This window comes from Epinephelus lanceolatus, chromosome 11, assembly GCF_041903045.1.
Source record: "Epinephelus lanceolatus isolate andai-2023 chromosome 11, ASM4190304v1, whole genome shotgun sequence".
NCBI lineage: Eukaryota > Metazoa > Chordata > Actinopteri > Perciformes > Serranidae > Epinephelus > Epinephelus lanceolatus.
Genome location: NC_135744.1, coordinates 43,933,420 through 43,955,691, shown reverse-complemented (window position 1 = coordinate 43,955,691; position 22,272 = coordinate 43,933,420). Strand labels below are relative to the sequence as shown.

The window sequence follows — 22,272 nt, the reverse complement described above, 5'->3', positions numbered from 1 at the left end:
TGTTTTCAAAATACACTTCTGTTTTCACAGGAAATGTACAGTTTGATACAGTCTCTTTCAAAATAAAAGCACTACATCAGTACAACACCACCAACTGATGTTTTTTTCCTTCAACAACACACACGTGGTTATGTTTAGGAAAAAGAACAGGGTTTGGCTTTACAATCTTACAGGATGTGAACACTGGCCTCCTGGGTGAAAGCCGGTGGTTGTTGGACCCATCCATCACCCCTCCCATTTGGACTTCTGCTGCTTTAACTTACGTTGTTGTCCCACTGTGTTTCCCCGACACCACCGGGTGCTGTTACAGAATAATGACGACCAGCTGTGTATCATGCCAGTGTGAAAGGACAGCTTTTTTCGTCTGTGTCTGACGCCGGAAGTCACTGACCAAGTGCCAGTATTTGATGACTTTGGAGTGAGACCGGGTTTCCGCTGTGCAAATATACAGCCAAAATATCCTGGATACGGCTGCTGCCATCTTGTGCTGGTGATGTAAACTGGAGCCAGAGTCAGTGCAGTAATGATCCCTGCAGTGCCAAGTTTCAGCCCATACACTCGTCTGACCAATCAGGAGCACTGATGCCACTGATCACAAGCGTTTTTGTCCTGCTGTGTTTCCCCCTGACACTGCTGAGCACCGTTACCGCCGGCTCTCAACGACTTCAGAGTGAGACCAGGTTGATAAAACGTGTCAATATCAGTGAAGTGTTTCAGACATGGAGAGAAAATGTTGCTCATTGTTTAGCCTTCGGCTAACCGGAGCCAAGGGCTCACTGCTGCGGCTTAAAGTTCATGTTTATGTTGCTAACATTAGCTAGAGCCCGAATCAGCTGGATGCTGGAAAAAAAGAGTGATGGATCGCTACACAACACCCACAGTCCTTTTGATTCTAACATTAGCCAGAGTTCAAATCCCATTTTGTCCTCCACCTCACTCCCCACCGCTACAGACCACCTTGTCAAGAAAAGAGCAGACCACAGGTAAGCCGCAGTCAGTGGCCGCGGCAGATCAAATTCAGCCAGTGTAAACGATCAAATGCCTTGTGTGAGAAAGCTGCTCTTCATTGGTCAGAATTTCCATGTGGGAAAAATCCAGGAAGTAAAGCGAACGTTGAAGAAGAGTGCGCACCTGAATGCAATTGCTGTGTTCACACCTGCCCAAACGAACCGCACTGAGGGGGCAAACCAACTTGAGTTCGACTGAACCGAACCAAACAGAGCAGGTGTGAACGCAGCCTCAGACTCAAGATCCTGAACATTTTGTTTATCGTCCACATCAGCAGCTCATCTGTTCGCTGATTCCAGAGAACATGATGATGTTTTTTTACACAGTGACGGTCGGCGTGACTCCTTCACACACCTGCAGGCTTCAGTTCACTCAGCTGTGAATGGATGTGTGATTACACACAGGGACAGAGGTTACAGTGAAGCGCACTCGCTCTGCAGGTCACACAAAATGTTGAGCTGCAGGAAAAATTTGGGATTTCTCTACACCAGCTGTAACCATGGCAACAGGCATCAAAGTTGACGATGAGTGGCCGTGCAGCCGTTCACAGACACACACACCATTTACAGTACATATACAGTAAACTGCAGTCCTATCTCTTTGTTTACTTTGTTTACCCACCATTTTGCCCCCTGAAACAAACAGCTGTCAGAGATGATGATGATGATGATGATGATGATGATGATGACTGAAGAGACGCCAAAATCTCAGTTCACGGCTCATTACAGTGTATGATGTGGGGAATTTTTCCAGCCTTCACAGAAGCTTAGTGTTTTTATTTAATCCTTAAAGATAAATAATGAATGACGTTCATGATGTGAACACAGGATTGGAATGAACTGGTGTGTGTTGGTTGTTTGGCACTGGACTCGTGTTGGGAGATGGTGTTTACATGTGTGTACAGAGAGAAGTGAGAAGTGGGGCATTTGAACATTACCGGGACAAAACCACGACTGATATTGAATTGCAACCAATAAATGAAGATGTTGGCCTGACAGGTAGGTTGCATGGTCTGTGAAATGCTTCATTAAAAAGACGTATGAATGGCTGAATGAGTCATGTGTTAGCTAAGCTCCTTTTAGCTCATTGTGCCTTTGGTGAACAAAGACAGCTGTATGGCTCATGAATCGGTTACTTTGACAGGACTTTACTGACTGTGTTTCACATCAAACTGATGATGACAGTCTGACTGGATGTAACGTATAACCATATTATAGCAGAATAACATTACTCAGATTCACAGTGTGTGCAGACGAGATAAACAAGTTATTTTTAATCAGACAAACTCACCTGACGACTAACAGTCAGTTAGCAGCCTGTTAGCTAAGCTAGCACACTGTTGGGTGGTCTCTCTGAAATCCAATGCAGAAGTTCAGTTTACTTAATGTACTTGGGGCAAATTGTGGACTGAAGTATTACAGAGGGGAGGAGTGTCACAGGGATCCCAAAGGAATAAATGGACTTCCTGTTGACTCGTCTCGGTGCACAAACGTAAGTGGAAATGTGGCGTAAAGTTATAGACGCGTCTCTTTGTTTCCAAACTCTGATACCAGCGTGGTGAAGCGTCGTCTTCTTTCCAGAGGAGAGAAAAATACACATTATGCAGTTTTTATACCCTCGATTAGCATACATCAGCCTGTAGCAGAGTGTGTGTGTGTGTGTGTGTGTGTGTGTGTGTGTGCGTGTGTGCGCGCGCAGCCAGGTGTCCAAATATCCCTGTCAGCCAGCTGCCATACAGGAGCAGAAATGACTGAACACTCACCAATAATTACAGGAGGAGAAGAAGAGGAGGAGACAGGCAGAGAGAGTCTCTGCAGACAGCTGGAGACAGTGGACGGGATAACTATAGACGAGTCACAACCACAGCTAATTACACACACACACACACACACACACACACACACACAGTCAGTTTCTTGGCACAGAACTTGTTTCTTCAACCACTTCCTTCTGTTTAAGTTAAAAACCGCAGAGACTTAGATCATCATCATCACTCATTTATTTGCTAGTTTGAGTTTTACCTTCCAATTGCTGTCGACCAACAACACACCACCTCAACAGAGCTGAGCTTACACAATGCGTCATTTAGTGAAGAAGGAAGGAAGGAAGGAAGGAAGGAAGGAAGGAACTGTGAAACACTGCAGGATGCCGTCACAAAACTTTACAGGTGTAAAATAAAGTTTTTTTATTTTGATCCAAATCAAAATAAAGGTGGAGTTTGAAGATGGGTGTGTCCTGGGCGAGTGGGCTGGGTGTAGAGGATAGAAAATAGGGTAGAGCCACCAACCACACACACACACACTGTTACGTCCCCCGGCCGCCTGTGTATTTATTATGTGTATATGTGCATTATGATCTGTGTATTCATTATGTGTATGTGTGCATTATGATCTGTGTATTCATTATGTGTATATGTGCATTATGATCTGTGTATTCATTATGTGTATATGTGCATTATGATCTGTGTATTCATTATGTGTATATGTGCATTATGATCTGTGTATTCATTATGTGTATATGTGCATTATGATCTGTGTATTCATTATGTGTATATGTGCATTATGATCTGTGTATTCATTATGTGTATATGTGCATTATGATCTGTGTATTTATTATGTGTATATGTGCATTATGATCTGTGTATTCATTATGTGTATATGTGCATTATGATCTGTGTATTCATTATGTGTATATGTGCATTATGATCTGTGTATTCATTATGTGTATATGTGCATTATGATCTGTGTATTCATTATGTGTATATGTGCATTATGATCTGTGTATTCATTATGTGTATATGTGCATTATGATCTGTGTATTTATTATGTGTATGTGTACATGTCTGTGTATATGCATTTGATCAATATGTTTAGTGGAGAGTCAGACCTCTCTTTCTGTCCGGAGATCGTATGCTTTGTCAACAGGTGTGCAGGTGATTTGCTGAACGATCGTGACGTCGCTACGGCTGGATTGGCTCAGCAAGGGGCTTCAGTGTCAACAGCTACTGGTTAACGAGCGTGACGTCACCGCTGCCGGATTGGTGGAGCAAGGGGCTCGGCCTTCATAACGCCGGCCACACGGAAGCCGCGAGACCACTCTCCTACATGGCAGCAGCACATCGTATCGTTTCTCTGGTTTTTGTGATTTATGAGTACTTTGCTGTGCAACTATCGTGTGATTATTTAGCTTGCTTGCTAAATAATTGTTTCTTTGGTTCAGACCAGCGCCTTAGGGCCAACTGAGTCATTTGTGTATATTGTAAATAGTCACTGTCACATATTATTGTTTGCACAGAGCGTAGGGGTGAGCTGCTATTTCTGTTATACCTGTTTTCTCCTGTTTTTCGTTAGCCTCGGGAGTTAGGCCTAGTGTTGTATTTTTGTTTCTTTTGTTTTTGTTAGGAATCAGTTATTTCGCCGGTCGGTAAACAGGTTGCTTTTGTTTGTTGTTTTGGCCTGGGCTCACCCTGACGTCTTTTGCTCCATTTTGTGTGCGATATTGTACAGTGCGTTTTTGGAGTGTGTAGCAAGACCGGGGCGTAACACACACACACACACACAGGTTTTAAGTTTACAGATTGTCGTCTCACAGCTCTATTTATTGTTTGTTGTTTCCCTCTGGCTCCTCGCTGTAATCAAACCCTCACAGCTGTCAATACGTTACTGCTGACCGTACACACACACACACACACACACACACACACACACACACACACACACACTCAGTGACATCAGTGTCCGCAGGCTGATCCCTGACTTTCATTTACATTTGACAGAGATGCACCACCACTCTGTCTCTGTGATCGCCCCCCGCAGCATCTCTCTCACACACACACACACACACACACACACACACACACACACACACAGGCTTAAACACATCAACAACAAACTGCTGACCCAGCGTTACCATGACAACAGCTGTCAATACAGTACAGTTGCAGGAGATGCTCTTTAACTTTAAACATCTACACAAAGTGTTTATGTGGCGAGACAGCTTGATGCCAGAGGTTAAAACCCGTCAGGTGAGAACACGCACTGACCACAGGCTACACGTGTAGCAGCTGACCACAACTCAAAAACATCTTTCATCACCACCACAGAGGAAGTGGTGGAAACCTCTGCAGCACTGACGCAGGATGAGGCGCAGAGGGCTGACTCTCCCCGACAGGAAACACTTTGAGCTGTGGGGCGTCACAGGTCAGCTCACCAGCTCCGTATTAAAAAAATAATCCATTCATTATTCATTCATTAAGGAGGAATGTTCCGCACTGCTGCTGGCAGACAGCTGCAGGATAACTGCATGATAGAGCACTTAAAGTGAGGGTGAATACATGAAGGAGGGCCTTAAGTGAGCGTGTTAACCACAGCAACTCTGCCGTCAGAGCACATTCACAAGCTGCTCTGCAAACCACTGCCAACCAATCCTTCCTCCGACTGAGACGCCGCCTGCTTTACATGAAAATCCACTTCCTGCCGCACTCGTGTCGGCTCAACGTCACGCTGCAGAAATCTCGCCTGAAAAGGAGCACTTAGACCTGACAACGGTGGATTTCTCCAGAGTCTCATGTTGCCTCAGGGATTGTTTCATGGAGATCATGTAAGAACAACGCGCAACAGGCTGAAGGGCGAGCTTCACTATGAGCCACCACACAGGGTCTGCAGCAAGTCCTGACTTCTGTCACTGCTCAGCGTTTTCTAAATAAGACTTTTTGAGACGCCCGCCAAGCTACAGACCACTGCTCAAGAACAACAGACAATGAAACCTGTTGGTTTTAGTGAATCATCGCTACGTGTCCTGCATCTTTAGCACCTGTTGCTTTGTTTCTGCCGGGAGAGTTTTCACCGAGACATGGCTGCACTTCCTGCCAGGATGAAGCCACAAAAAGCAGCTGATTTTTACCAACACATTGCCATGTTTTCTGCCGGGACAGCTTCATGTATATATATGTAGAGTGTTCTCTGTGCCCAACCCTGACCACACATGACCATGTGACCATGTCTGTAGTTTGCAGAAACATTTCATGCCCACATTTCTTCTGACGCCACGCCTTTGTTCTGACAGCTCATTATGAAGTCACCCAACAGTCTGAGAAATGTCCCATTTCTACAAAAAGCCTGTTTGTCCACAAAACGAACTCCCATTGATTTTTTTCTGAGCTTTCACACCGCGACTGAAAGCATCAACCAGTCACATTGTGCAGAACAACAACAACAACGCAGAGGCTCCGTGCTTGAACCGAGACAGCAAACTTTATAACTACTTTGAACCTTGACAAAGGCAGCACACATGAGATCGACTCCTCCTGCTCTTACCTTTCACAATAAAAGCCTTAAAGGGATAGTGCACCCAAAAATGAAAATTCAGCCATTATCTACTCACCCATATGCCGAGGGAGGCTCAGGTGAAGTTTTAGAGTCCTCACATCACTTGCAGAGATCCAAGGGGAGAGGAGGTAGCAACACAACTCCACCTAATGGAGGCTGACGGCGCCCCAGATTCAAACGTCCAAAAACACATAACTGAAACCACAAAATATCTCCATACTGCTCGTCCGTAGTGATCCAAGTGTCCTGAAGCCCCGACATAAAAAGTTGTTTGGAAAAACATCATTTGAACTCTGTTGTTAGCCTCATTGTAGCCTGTAGCTCTGACTGCCTCTCTGGGCACCGCGCTCACGTGTGTGCACTTGTGCGAGACCGTGAGACATGGGCACCGCCTTCATGTGTGTTCACGTGCTTTTGCTGGTCTCGCGTGCAAGCAATAGGTGGAGTTGTGTTGCTACCTCCTCTCCCCTTGGATCTCTGCAAGTGATGTGAGGACTCTAAAACTTCACCTGAGCCTCCCTCGGCATATGGGTGAGTAGATAATGGCTGCATTTACATTTTTGGGTGCACTATCCCTTTAAGCCCAGTATCCACTGTGTGACTCTGGTCTGTCCCAGGCTAAAGACGACCAGCGGTAAAGAAACGTGGCGATATCTTTGGTGGTGGCTCTAAAGCGGTGGTCTATTTTCAGATATCTTATTATTTTTTTCCGGGCATTTCACTAACACTTTGTTCAGACATTTTAATAGTAGTTTTAATCATACTTTTTTAAAACATATTTACATGTAACGTTTTTTTAGACAGTTTAATATTTTTACGTTATACATTTTATTAGTCTCGCCACCAGACAATCAGAGATCTCCGCCTTCTGATAGTCTGGGGACACTCCTTTCTAAAGTGTGTTTAACACACCGGCGAAAACGGCCGGCAACAAAGCAACGCCTCTTGCATTTTTGAAAAGGACACGCCTTCTTGGAAATGTGCGCTCCTCCTTTTCTCGTCTGCAAGGAAACAAACACACAGAGAGCTTGAAAATGGATGCCGAGAGATTTAACTCCGTTTTATCCAACGTGTGCTCATCTGTGAAGAAAATATTTTTTCCAGCGGATGTCTTAGTTACAACATGATTGAGCTAACTGGAGTAGTTTCATGTCGTATCCGACAACGGGAGGCTTTTAACAGATGACGTCCTGATGTTAGCTTTGCTGCTGCTGTTAGCTGTCCCTGTCAGCTGCAGCCACTGATGCTTTCTAGACATCGTGATTTCCCAAAACTGAATAAATACCACACATAGCAACACAAAACTGCTTTGCTAGCTCAATCATGTTGTAACTAAGATATCCGCTGGAAAAGATATTTTTTTCACGGACCGTTTAATGAGTTATTACCTATTACAGACACCGCTAACGGCTAACAGCTAACGGTTAGCCCAGCTAAACGTGCACACAGAAATAGTAATGTTTGTTCAATCATTGTGTTTGTAGACTTTACAAACATCGGATTAGTCCAAACGGTGATATAGTGATGTGAAAAATGTGATATATAGGCTATATATATATATATATATATATATATATAGCTAAAAGCTCTGCTGGTTTTCTACCCGGAAGTATTTGTAAACAACAAGATGATTCCCTCTAACGTTATAGTCCGGCCGGACGGATGAGTCATGGCCTTGTAAAAGATTATGTTTGTTTCTTTTAGTTGGCGAGAATGTGTCGCTGCAAACGCGACAAACATCCACTAACTTTGATGGGGTTTTCTGCGAGCACGGCTGAGCCATTTTGCACCGCTACACGTGTTTCTAGTGGGACTATGTTTATGAGCACAAGAGTTCAGCGAGCCACCGAAGGACCGCCCTGCAGATTTACTATTGGTTCTGCAACGTAGGGAGTTTTTTTAAACTCTGAAATTGTATCCGCCCATCTAAACACAAAATCAGGGAGAAAGTCATCAGTCTTTAGTTAAGCAAAGCGTCTAACATTTATTAACCTTTTTTTTATTTTTTGAACGTGTCATAAACATTTTCACAATGTTTTCTGACATTTTATCAACTTTTTTTGAAAATATTAAAAAAAAAAAATCCAGACGATTCAATAATATTTTTTTTAATGTTTTATCATCACTTTTTCAGACATTTTATTAATGATAATAATTTTATTAATCTAATAATGTTGTGCTTCACAGTTGGAGAAGTAATAACTGTCGTAGCCTGTGGTTCAGCGGCGCTGTCATCGTACAGTCTGCAGACATCAAACCTGATGTCGTGTCGCACAGTGGAGCTGCACTGAACTTATAAGACTGATAAAACCTCACAGCCTGTGGGAGGCTTTAGATACACTCTGACGGGCTCTGATTTTACAGCAGCTTCAGTCATATGACCTCAGCCTGACAGACGCTGCTCTGGGTCAGTGTTTGCACCTCTGCCTCCTCAGAAGGACCTGAAACTGCTATCGTTATTTTTTTCTGGCGAATGAGCTGCTACGAATCTTTTCAAAGCTTTGATGGAGTAAGTGTTGAAGCTGCCACAAATCTGCATCGCTGCCAGTACGAATAGTTTTGATGTAGAATATTTGCAGGCAAGTATTTTGTTTTTTCATGTTGTTAGTGTGTCTTGCATCGTTACATCAGCTGTGAAGAAATGTTTTCATGTCATCAAACAGTCACAGTTGTGGTAAACAGCAGCTCTGAGTCACTTCTTCCTCACAAAAACATGAAGTCACCAAACTCCAAATCTTTTGATTTAAAACTGTCGTACAGACACCGTGTCTCCATCTCGTATTTAATCGTCGTCTTGTCGTAAATTCGGCACTAAAAACTAAACACATCAAACTTCTCATTCCTGCTTTTTGTGTTGCCTTCTCTGCTGAGCGTCCAGTGTGTCCACGTTAGTGTAAAGAACAACATCTGTGACAACAAACACCAGGAGCCGACTGACGGCAGATTAACCCAGAACACAGTGTGACGTGACATCAGCTCCCACAGAGCTCGTTAAGACTTGTTAGGGGTGATTAGACAGCTGACAGCCAGGAACACCATCAAACGTCTCTGTAGTGTTTTTAAAGTATTATTGAGTTTTAGTTTTGTATTTGTGCCAACGTGTGTGTGTGTGTGTGTGTAATGAAACGTGTTTTCAGGCCTGTGTTTACCAGTCAGGTGTGTAGGAGTGTGTGAGTGTGTGTTAAACGTCTTTTCCGCTGCTCCTGAATGTTTGATGGGCGGGGAGTGGCGGGCCCTGCCTCATGTATCTTTAAAGGAAAAGTTACCCAGGCGTTCTCTGAGCTTTGTTCTGCCTTTAGCTGGCCTACTTTAAACTTTGCTCCAACAGCAGCAGAGAATCAGAGGTCGACTCCACCGACTGCTGTAAACAAGGTTTTCACACCTCTGAAGCACAAAATGTGGCGAAGACGTGAGCGATTACACACAAACGTTTCAGACGACAGGTTTCATTTCTTTTCTGTCCAGTAAAAAAATCTCCTCCTTCTTTAGTTACATCAACTCTTTAAAACCTCTCAGATCAGCTGGAAAAGTCACAAAGCTGAAAATCAGTACGTGTTTCTCACAGGACACACACACACGATGGTCTTATAGAATATGACGCGTTGCTGGAGATTAAACTACAAAGTTACAGCGAGCACAGCCGTACACATCTGGTGCCATGCCATTATTTTGACAGCTCAAACTTCTGAAACCCAGTTAGTCCGAAAAAATGTCCCATTTGGTTTCAGTTTGCAGGCTGCGTTTGAGCCACAGGCCGCTGCTGTTTTTACTGACCTTCTGCAGGGTTTCCCATCGGTGTTTGAGCCACCAATCAAGGCGGGTTTCTGACCCTTTGCATCATTTTCCAGCACCAATTCAGGTGTTTTTAACTGACCCTTCGCCATTTTTCCAGCAGTGTTTTTCTGACCCTTCACATCATTTTTCAGTGGTGTATGAGCTACTGATACCGGGTGTTTATACAAATTCTTCGTGGCATTTCCCAGCAGTGTTTGAGCCACTAATCCTGGGAATATTTACCAACCCTTAGCAGTGTTTTTTCCAGGCGGTTTACCAACCATTCACAACATCTTCTGCCACTGGTCCTGAGTGTTTCAATCAGTCATCAATCCTTTGCGGTGTTTTCCAGCATCATTTCCCAGCAGTGTTTGAGCCACTGATCCTGAATGGTATTACCAACCAGTTACAGCGTTTATAGAACCAAAGGAGCTTCAAAGTTTTGGCTGCAGGAACAATAGACTATCTTCAAGCAACTACAGCAGTAAAATGCAACACACACATCAATGCAGCAGTAATGTTCATTTGAAAACATCAATTATAACAGAAACACTCAGAGGGAACATTTTACTGCACCTTTACTTTAACTTCTTTAAGTGCACTTACCTGATTACTTGAACTAAAGTAAGGTTTTGGATCAGGACTTTTACGTGTAGTGGAGTATTGTCACACTGTGGTATTAGCACTTTTACTGCAGTGAAGGATCTGAATACTTCTTCCACTGCTGCTCGAGTCCCAGTGAGAAATTTTACACACCCCCAACAAACAGTTTGTAAACTCTGTCGCCTCTTTAGAATTTTAAATATAGTTATGAAATCACATACTAAAGATCTCAACCAAAAACTCACCGTGACAGGAGTGAGGTGGAGTCTTTCTTAGAAGTAATGCTGCAGGTTGTGAACACGTTTCTTCTTCATGGACTCGGGGGATCAGAAGGAGGACACACTCGATGTAAAGCTGCACGTCGGCCTGTGATGGAGGAGGACAGAAGGAATCAGCAGGATGTTGAGGTTCAGATATGATATGAGCACTTGTGTCAGTCATCTATAATGCAGCAGCTTAAATACACACAAAATACTAACAGGAGTGTGTGTGTGTGTGTGTGTGCAGCGTCAAAGTGTGTAATATCCAACCCAACAGGCAGAGTAAATGTTGCCGTACATTTCTGCAAACCGCAGACATGTTACATTCATACGCTGACATGTTGCAGACAAACAAACAGACTGAACTTGTTCATGTTTGGTTTGATTTAGGCACAGAAACATGTTTTGGTCTGAAATACATGCTTTGTGTTTCACTACCTGTTAGAAACCTCATGATGTCTCAGGTAAAAAAAAACAGTAGCTTTTCATGGCACTATCCTGTTAGGAAACGTAGCGATGGGTCGATAAAAAACACCCACATGTGGTGTCTGAATAACATCTGGAAACAAAGCAATGATTCATTTTTTAAGTAGCACTTAAAAAACAACCAGTCCTGTTGTGTGGTGGCCTTTCACAGAGGTCTGCAGCTCGGCAGGCGTCTCACCAAGGTGTCCTGCCATCCTCCACCTCCTGATGACAAAATCAGCTCATAAACTACGTCACTTTATAAACGTTGATACGATTTGAAAATTCCAAACGTAACGCATCTGTGTTTTGCAGAAACGTCCAGTGGCAGCGTTTCCCTCTGGTGACTGGACTGTGTCTTCTCACCTGTGTGCGTAATCAATAAATAATCCCTGTGCACAGTGACAAAGATTTATTTATGAGTGTTTTTCTAACGTGTGTGTTCGTTCTCTCGTGATTAATCTGGATATAAATAATTCAACTCTACATATACAGCGTGACCACAGCTCATAATGTTTGGTCAGCCAAACAATACAAACACCACAGTTATGAAATGTAATTTAGTCACAATAAAACCACACTGACAGCACAGAGTCGCCTCTCAGGACAAAGCCACATCTTTTAAGGTTTTAGCTGAAAATATTCAGGTTTGGTACCTTAAAGAGGCAACAGAGCGCATCTTTTCCTAAATATATCATTATGAAAATAATGTGTGTTGCACAGGGTAGTGTCCACAGTAAAATCAGACTATCAGCGTTCACATAGGTTACTTAGTGGCTTTGCAATCTTTGCAATAAGCTTCTGCCACCAGTGCCGAATTTTGCAGAAAAAAATCTGCTTTACGAAAGGAAATGCGTCATGTATTGTGAAACTGGTCGGTCAGCCAATCAGGGACTGGAGCTGGTCCTTATGAGGAGTTGGGCATGAGATAGTTGAGTCACGAGCACAATGGCAGACGGACAAAGTTTGGAGACAAGTGAAAAACGGCCTAGCAAAAGAAAAGGAGCTCCTCTGTGTGAGGAGGCAAAGAAGAGCAAAAAGGAGAGTGATAAAAGAAGAGGAAAAACAAGAGTAAACCTCAGTCAGGCGTTCAAGAGATGGAGGGAGCTCCGTGACCAAAGAGGCTTCAAAACCCATGTCCAGCTAGCTTTCTTTCTAATGGATCAGTAAGTAACACGGCTAAATGTTAGCTAGACCAGAGAGGACTGTACTGTACCGGCTGCTAGTTCATTCCTAGCTGGCCAGCATCGCAAATCGCCGCAACCAGGGAGCGGGTAGCGAGTGTTGGTCAGCTGACGTCCTGGTTGCCATTCTACGGCAGCCCTCGGACAGTGATACCCCCCTCCCTTCCTTCTGTTCTCTTCTCACGGAGGCAGCTATCCACGGACATCGCCCAGCTAAGTTACGCCCAGCTAAGTGAACACTGGACTTTGTTTCCCATTCAATTTGAGCTCCAACCGGCCGCATGGTTTCCATACGGTAGTGTTTATTCTAGAATGGGGACTGTTTACATGTGCATATTGGTATAATTCCACTGTGTCTACTGTTGTTTGTACTGATACTGTACATATTGGTATCATTTACTGTGAGCTGTTTGTACTGGTACTGTGCATTCTGCTATAATTATTTGTATTACTATTTGTTTTTTCTTCAGATAAATCTGATAATTGTTGCTCGGTCTCTTTACTCATTTATTTAGTAGAGTGTCGACACACCTTCTCATTCTACATATACATAGAGGTATACTGGTGGCTTTACAGCCTACATTTTATTCATTATCTCTGATCCCCACGCTCAATTTGGTCGTTGCCACAGTGCGACGCCACACCACTGACGCTAGGTGGCGCCAAGCTAAAAAAAAACAGATTCCTTTCTGTTGCCTCTTGTGTTTAGTTTGTAGTTGCCGTCCATTTTAGTTCCCCTTTGTGTATTACTGGGTTTGGCTGCCACTGTATCTGCTCGCTCGTGTGTCCAGATCAGTTTGTTCAGTTAACACCTTGTTTAGTTATTATGATGAGTACAGTTATGTTGACCTCTACAGGTCGACTTTTTCATGTATTGTTTTTTGGTAAATAAAAACCCGTGATTTTGTCAACAACTTTGTCAGCTGTGTCCTTTTTGCCTCACTGCTTAGTCCCTAGTCTCTATATACAGAATGTAGAGTCTGTAGGCAAACCCCGGAGATCTTGCCTCCAGAAGAAGAGCAGAAGAGCCCTGGTTTCCGGTTGTAGGCTGTTTGTAGTCCGCTTGATATCGATCAATCATGTTTGAGCCGGCTGCTGTTGTTAACAGGTTGAACGGTCCGTGCGGTGAACTAACGAGGCGGAACATAATTGCCGTCACTGCAAAATCCATCGCAATGGTTCAGCATATTTACTTATATATAAACGGAAGTCGGAAACGGAAATTCGCCTCCTAAAGCCAGAATGCCAAAAAATCAGGGGTCTGCCCCCAGAGGCTGTATCGCCGTCTGTCGGAAGTCAGACGCCGAATAGAGAACACTGGTGTCTAAAAAGCCGCTGAAACAAAGTGATGACTCGCTAAAAAACAACCGGCTTTGTTGTTTGCTGGTGTTGAGCAGTGTCTGCAGCTTAGCAGGCATCTAAGGCAACACACCCTCCACCTCCTGATGATGAAGTCAGCTCATATACTGCGTCACTCTATAAACAGATATGATGCGTATGAAACATAAACATGTAACATATTGCTGGTTTGCGGAGACGTGCAATGTCACATTTTCTCCTGGCGACTGGACTGATGAGTCTGAACCTTCAGCCACAACTGATCAATACAGGCTGATGAGTGGAGGACACCTCACAGGATCTAACAAGAAACCATCTGGCAGTTTGCAACAACTAAAACAAAGATATCACAGGTGACAGAAACCAGCCGGCAGTGTTGGAATATAACTGAGTACATTTACTGAAGTACTGTACTCAGCAGTAAGTACAAATCTGAGGTACTTGTACTTCACTCGAGTTTGTTCCTGTCATGTCACTTCCTCCGTCTACTCCACTGCAGTTATGTGACGGCTGTAGTAACTTTACACGTTAAGATGTTGCACACAAACATGAGTCACGCTGTTATTTTACTGATTATACTCACACACATATACTGAAGGAACATTGTGAACACAGGACAGAGTGTTTTGACACTGTGGTATCAGTGCTCTTAATGCAGTGACAGGTGACAGGAGTACTTCCTCCATCACTGCCTGTCATTACAGACACATATGCAGCTGCGGCTCCTCCACTACGTTTATTTTCTTTCATTCACACGGCCATAAAACACACACAGCAGATTTCAACCCGCTTCATTACACAAACAACATTCATATTCTCCTATTGTGTGTTGCAGGTTAAATATTTTATTATCGGGACGTCCCAGCGGCCCCCTGAATCTTTAAACACAACCTTCATAATTTATATTCACTGATCAATAAACCATAACAGTTTTATATGGATCAAACCAGCAGTGTGATCACAGCAGAGCCGGGAAATCAGGAGTGATAGGAGCTGGCCACACACACACACACACACACACACACACACACACACACACACACACACACACAATAGCATGGATGTGTGTGTGTTTGTTACCTGAATAATTTATACTCGGGGTAAACTGGCACAGGGTTATTAACAGTGAAGCTACACACTCAGATGTACACACTCAAAAGACAAACAAACTTAATCAAATGTAAATATTGACAATATTTACATTATTGTTTTTAATGATTAATGAAGGTCGTGGTGAGTTCATGGACACATTTACTTTAAGATAAAACTTTCTGCCCTTTCAAACTCAGATATGATGCGATGACCTCGGAGGAGACAGGAGTTATTAAAAGGTGAGTAAATAAGTAAAAATGTGTTTTTATGCTCCTCATCAGAGCGGCGACATCGTCTCATGACAGAGGATTCTGTATCTATACATCAGGGGCGGTGGAGTTGTACACATGAAGTTTCTCAGACTTTTTAAGGGTCTAGAGGACGTGGGGCCCTCATGCCACCCTCATGGAGTCTGTTTCTGACAGTGTGGTCAGAAACATGCACACCAGTAGCCTGCTGGAGGTCATGTTGTAGGGCTCTGGCAGTGCTCCTCCTGTTCCTCCTCACACAAAGGAGCAGATAGCGGTCCTGCTGCTGGGTTGATGCCCTTCTACGGCCCTGTGCAGCTCTCCTGGTGTAACGGCCGGTCTCCTGGTATCTGGTATCAACCTGATTGGGCTGCAGGTGCCGCCTCATGCTACCAGTAGTGCCAAGGACACTAGCAGAAGACCAAACTAGAGAAGAATCAGTCAGGAAGGATCAGGAGAGAGCAGCTGTCTGTGGACACCACATGTAAAACCATTTCCTGTTTGTCTCTTTGATTTGACCCAAAGCAGCTGAAACTGATTCACAGTCACTGGATTGAAGTTTGACTGACTTCCTGTCAGACTGTGACTAATAAGGGTTCCCTTCAGATTTCTGAGCAGTGTATTATGTTTGGAGAGTTGTACAGCACGTATACTGGGACACAGGTGTATCAAAAAACTTCAGGTAACACTAGCCCCTTTTACACTGCCAGATATTTGGCGAATGTTGGGCCGTTTTGTCGGCAAGCTGCGAGCGTTTAGACACACAGAGCCGGATTGGCGAGTTGATCTGAGGTGCCCAATTTTCCGCCTCATAGGGTAGACATATTGGTGGAACCCTTTTAGTTTAAACAGACTGAGGCGGCCTTCCGCAATGGGAGGAGCTGTTGATGACTTGTGGGAGGAGCTGTTGATGACGCCGCACATGCGAGCCACTGGCGGTGGATAAAGAGGAAACAGCTGATAGCAGGAATTAGCGAGCAGCTAGTAGCAAGAGGGAAACACAAACCTGACAGACACTGTAAAGATGAGCAACTGGGGAGACAAGGAATTGCGCGCCCTCCTTGTCCTCGCAAACGAAGAGGCCATTAACCGTCAGATGACGGGGACGGTGAAGAACGGGCGACTTACGAGAGAATCACCGAAGGACTGACCAGCCGCGGCTTCCCTCCCACGTCACTGTTTACGTCACACGCTGAGCTACATGTTTTGTTACTTGCTCACGCCCCCCATTGCCCCGAAAAAGGCACATTCTGTATAAACAAAAGTAGGTAGGCGGCATTTTGCTGCACTCCCCGATTTTGTTTTTATACTGCCAATGCTGCTGTCTTGGCCAGGACTCCCTTGCAAAAGAGATTCTGAATCTCAATGGGACTATTTCCTGGTAAAATAAAGGTTAAATAAAATAAAAAAATGCTGAAAAAAGACTGATTGGACTTTCCTGCAAATTTTAAACAGTCTGTATTGTCACATAGTCACGTATAATCACAGCACCATGGAGAGGGCTGAGCGATGTTGTATAAGCCTTTAGACGAGTCCAGAACATCATCAAGGTCTTCATCTTATCTTTAACCTCCAGACACCCTGAGCCTCCTCACATAGAGCAGACCGTGTGAAGGACTCTTCGTTCCCTCTGAATATGATGTCTGATAAATGTTCTACCACAGTTACTGTCTAAAACCGCCTCCGTTTGTTTCTTTGTGAAGTGACAAAGATAAAAGTTGAGTCCCTGTTTCAGCACCCGTCAGCTCTCCTGAGGACGAACACATCAGACGACACACAGGGACACAGGCAGTGCATAATGAAGCTCAACACATCCTAAAAGGTTTTTAATAGCCTGAAAGACATTGATCTGTGTGCTAATAAAACACTCTGCTCCTATTGCTCCTGTGAGCCCAATATTCAGCTGTAATAATAAAGAGAAGGAGGGGGACTCTGTTTAACATCATACAGCTCGACTGCTTACTGTACATGTATGTCTCATTGATTTACTGGTTTAATTATGCACTTTATAACACGCCGCTGAACGCAGCCGGCCTCATTAGTACCCAACAACCACCCAAAACTGTACACCTATATAGGTCATCTGTCCCACGCTCTGTGGTTTAGGTTTGGTGAAGTTTGACCAAAGTTTTAGGACCACTTGGCTGAAGTTGTGGTTGTTAAAAACAAATGCCTGTTGACAGAACCAACCAGCTTGTCTTCATCAATCTTCTCCTGTAAATACTTACTTTAGCCATCTGTCTCATGTGGCCAGCTACGGTTAGCATGCTAACATGTCGTAGCTTCTCTTCTTAGTTTTCAATTATGTCATTTTACTGTATGTTAGCTAACATTGGCTCATTGGTGTAGCGGGAACTGCCCATTGTTCCGACCATATTAAACTCATTGTTCCGAAGTCCTTTCCAAAATCATCATGATGCCCTGTGGTTAAGGTCTGGTTAGGTTTAGGCACAAAAACCACTTGGTTAGGGTCAGGAAAAGATCATGGTGTGGGTTAAAATAAAAAAGAAAGTGACAAACACATAAGCCGTGAGCCTGCTCCGCCTCAAGCCGGTCACGGCGCACCATACGCCCGCCGCGAGCCGCTCAGCACCGCGGACAGTCGGACTAATGGGATGTCGAACCAATGGGCTGTCGAACCAGTGACATGGACCCGGTGTAGCTAGCTAACTGAGAGTAAACTGAGGGAAAAGACTGTAGCTCAGTCAGGAGCACTTTAGTCAAAGAAAACTATTTCCATTGCAGTGATGTATTTGGAGGTATGGCTCTGTTCTGGGGTCTCTCTGCCCTTCATCAGACGTACACAGAAAGCCTAAGGTGGAGAGAGCACACCCTTTCGCCCTTCCATGCGTCTACATGGAAAGCCATACTGTACGTTCAAACCAACAGCGACCAGAGCTTCAAAAACAGCGGAGGTCATTCATTTTCAATGAGAGCTCAGCGACTTGGGCAACCAAAGCGACCGGAGCGGCTCTGGAGAGGAGTTAAAACTTGTTTAACTTCATTGTAATGAGCTGTGATGTGGTTCGGCGACAACCAGTCGGAATGCTGACGTGCTTCGATGAAGCGGATCCCAGAGAACAAGCCATGTAACTTTGGTTCCTACAGCACACTTGTTCCAACAGTGGTCGGTTGCAGAGACCGAAATTAAAAAAAACAAACCCGACTGCGATGGCGTCTTCGAATGCACAAGACGGCAGCAGCACACATCACAGCAGCAAGATCATCTTCCATGTTGAGTTGATATGATTTTGGGGGGGTAAGCATAACTTTCTGTAGGCCAACAACAAGCAGCAACTACGCTGCTTTCAAGCCAGTCTTTGTGGCTCCTTGAAATTGACAAGCACGATCCAACGGTCAGTGATTCACGTGACGAGCGACTAGAGCGACCAAAGCTGCCACAATGTTTTTGACAGTCGTGCTTCTTGTGCATCTGCAAGAGACTTTGTCTCTTTGGAAGCTTCTGGTGTGAACGTACAGTTAGACATGGTGAGAACACCTCTGTTCTGTCACACACCTACACACACAACAACCAGGAGTCTGTTAGTTAAACATGTTTTTTGCAGTAAGAACCAAAATTGTTGTCAAACAGAAGCCGTCAGTGACGTTTGCTGGGTCTGTGATGATTTGATACTGTGAACAATAATGCGAGTGCTAACATTAGCTTGCTAGTTAACGTTAGCATTCACTGGGTAGTAATTTGCTCCTAGCTACGGTGGCACATTTTAATCAGTATTGACATTGTGGCTTAAGTTTGGTTTATGTGTCACCTTCAAAAGAACATGAAGAAGAAGAGGCACGTAAAAAAAAAAAAAAGCCATTGTCACCTCCGGTAAGTGCAAAACAGCTGTCTGCGACTTGAGACAACACTACGCTGCTGAAATTAGTGCACCACACAAGAAGTACATAGTGAGCATAGTGTACTTAACTGAAGCGTACCAAAGGAAGTATGCGTTTTGAGACACACTACCAGTCAGGAAGTGAGCATACATATCCGTGTCGTGGTTTTCAAACAACTAAACAACTAAAGAGGAGTTTTCAAACCAAAACAGGTCAGCAGTGTTCTCAGAGCTCTCTGTTTTAGGTGTGTTGGGCCATAGACGTAAACGCAGCAATAGTTACGTGTTTTAAAACAACTTCTCATCCTCAACGGTCGCCATCTTTCTGACGTAGCTTAGGCAACATGAGTGTGAGTGCTAACCTTAGCTTGCTAGCTAATGTTAGCATTCGGTAGTTAGCTAATCTGACCCAGCTACAGCAGCACATTTTAATCAGCAGTGACGTTGTGGCGTAAGTTTGGTTTATGTGTGGGCGGAGATAGCGGTCAGATGTTGGCGATAACGCTCCACCGTCTGTTTGTAATTTGTCGTTTAATATTTAAGAAGATGAAGAAGAAGACAGCCGTGTGCGATTTGAAACAACACTACCCTGATGAAATGAATGCACCATGCAAGAAGTACGTAGTTTACATAACGTACTACACTGAAATGTACTGATGGAGAGCAGAGCTTACAGGCTACAGAGTTAGCATGCTAACATTAACTTGCATCTGAGTTTATTTGGGAAACCCAGCTGCCAGAGACTGTCCGTGCTGGAACACCTGGATTCACCTGCTGTCTCTTTGAGCTCCCCTCCTGAAAAAGTCCAGTCTGCTCTGATTGGTCAGCTGTTGTCAGCGTCTCTGCACGTTACGACTGTAATGGAGAACAGTGCTACTTTCTACCATGATGAAAAATCACCAGCAAGAATCTGATCACAAATCAACATCAGCAACCAAGATGACGCGTTTCCCCGATGTTAGCATGTCGCTACATGTAGCTGTGTATGTAATGTAAACATTTGCAGTAGCGAGCCTGAAACAGATGACCATATAAAGATGTCCGTCAAGAGCTGAAGTCAGCTGGTCTGACTGGAAACAAGGTTTTTAATCACATTTATCTCGTTATTTGAAACGTTGAACACATTGAACATTATAGATATGACAGAAATATAAGAATATGACCTATAAGACCTTTAATATTTCTTTTTTATATTGTTTTCTCTGAGAGGTCAATGTGAGAGGAGGCTGGTTCATTTTTTCCATCTTTTTTGTAGCATCATTGTACCATTAATAATTAGACCAGTTGTTTTGAAGGAGAATAAAATGCTTAAACACAAACTGGCCCCCGGTTCTCACCACAATTAAAGAAATTCTTCAGGACACTTCTTAAAACTCCTGAGAGTCAAGCCCAATACACCAAACCTCCTCCTGTAATTTGTCTCAAGCCAAAATAGCTGTGAGTGTATTTAACAAGCAGCGAGGCTGAATATTTCATCACCTTCATCCCCCCGGAGGACGAACCCAGCTCTGCTGCTCCAGGTGTCAGCTGACTGCTCACACAGCTTCGTCCCATCATCATCATCATGACAGCTTTGTTTACTTGTTACCTGAGCGTGTCTCAGCAGGTGAGGCGAACCAATTACAGCCCGTCTCAGCTGTTTCACGGGGAATGTGCAGTGAAAGCAGACGGAAATGGGAGCAAAACTCTTCTGAAGCAAAATGTTTTCGCTGATTTCAGCATCTCGGCGCTAAGCACAACAAATTGTGTATTCCCCCTCCTCCGACCGGTTTCCCTGACACACACTGTTTCTGACTATAGAAATGTGTGTGTGTTTGGAGTGCTGTATACAAAACGCACCTCCTGTGTGTTCTGTTCTCACTCACAGTTCAATATCTGCAGATACAGGTGAGAAAATCAGCAGCAGCTTTGTCTGGTTTCAATATTCTGTTGATGCAACAGCAACACTGATTCTCATCAAGTCCCTGAAAGCTTCAACATTTCTGAACACTGTCCAAACTGTGACTGCTACGTTTGTTCAAAATGAACAGTCGACAACAAGGTGAACTCTTCTCTCTCTGCCGCCCTCCATCCAAGGATTATCAATACTGTTATCTGTTCTGTACACACGTCTATTGCACCTCTGTCTGACCTGATTTTTCCTCATCTGCTGTGAAGGTCAAAGGTCAGAGGGATGTCGTATGTTGTAAAGTCCTCTGACACAGATCTTGATTTGTGATATTGGGCTTTATAAGTAAAACTGAATTAAGGCATGGCTGCACGGGAAAAGAAAAGAGCTGCACCTCCTCTGAAAAAACTCACTGTTTACATCATAGACTATAAGATGGACGCCATGTCTCCACTTCCTCCCACTGTCATCATCATCCTCACTGTGACCTCGTCACATGTCCACGTTTGGTCATGGACTTTCCACGTCCACATATGACGTCCAAGGTACCCTGGGTGTGTTGGTTGTTGACGTTCTGGGACGCCGTGTCAACTTCAGCCTGTTACATGCATTGTCTGTTTTCAAAATACACTTCTGTTTTCACAGGAAATGTACAGTTTGCATACAGTCTCTTTCAAAATAAAAGCACTACGTCGGTACAACACTGTGAATTGACTTTTTTTCCTCCTTCCAAAACACATGTGTTTACGTTTAGGAAAAAAGAACAGGGTTTGGCTCTACATTCAAACAGGAAGTGGCTGTTGGACCCATCCACCTCCCTCCAACCCTACTCCAACTTTCGCCCCCTTAACTTTTGTTGTTGTCCTGCCGCATTTCTTCTGGACGCTGCTGGGCACCATTACAGAATAACGGCAACTGGCAGCAAATCATGCCGACCTGAAAGGACGGCTTTTTTCATTGGTGTCTAATGTTGGGAGTCACTTCAGAGTGAGACCAGGTCGCCACTATACAAAAATGAAGCCAAAATATCCCAGATCATACGGCCGCTGCCATTTTGCACTGGTGACATCAACTGGAGCCACTGTACACCCATCTGACCAATCACAAGCAGCTCCATTGATCGCAAGCACGCCCATTAGTACACATCACTGTCGATCATGACGTACAAGCCCTGTTTTTAGAGCATCACAGAACAAATTAAAAATAAACTTGAGCACCTGAACAAACTGCAGCGTGACGAAACTGA

The 22,272-nt window shown here is 44.1% G+C and overlaps 1 protein-coding gene across 9 annotated transcripts in view; it reads right to left on the bottom strand.

The window, feature by feature from the left end:
- The window catches only part of LOC117270487 (uncharacterized), a 149,449-nt gene that overhangs the window by 80,542 nt on the left and 46,635 nt on the right, over nucleotides 1-22,272 (bottom strand). For all 9 annotated transcript variants that reach the window (XR_013492379.1, XR_013492376.1, XR_013492378.1 and 6 more), the window contains one exon: nucleotides 10,958-11,078. Coding sequence is in view for 5 of the 9 variants with exons in the window: in XM_078172674.1 (XP_078028800.1) it covers nucleotides 10,958-11,078 (121 nt within the window). In the remaining 4 variants the exon portion in view is untranslated. The remainder of the gene's footprint in view (nucleotides 1-10,957; nucleotides 11,079-22,272) is intronic.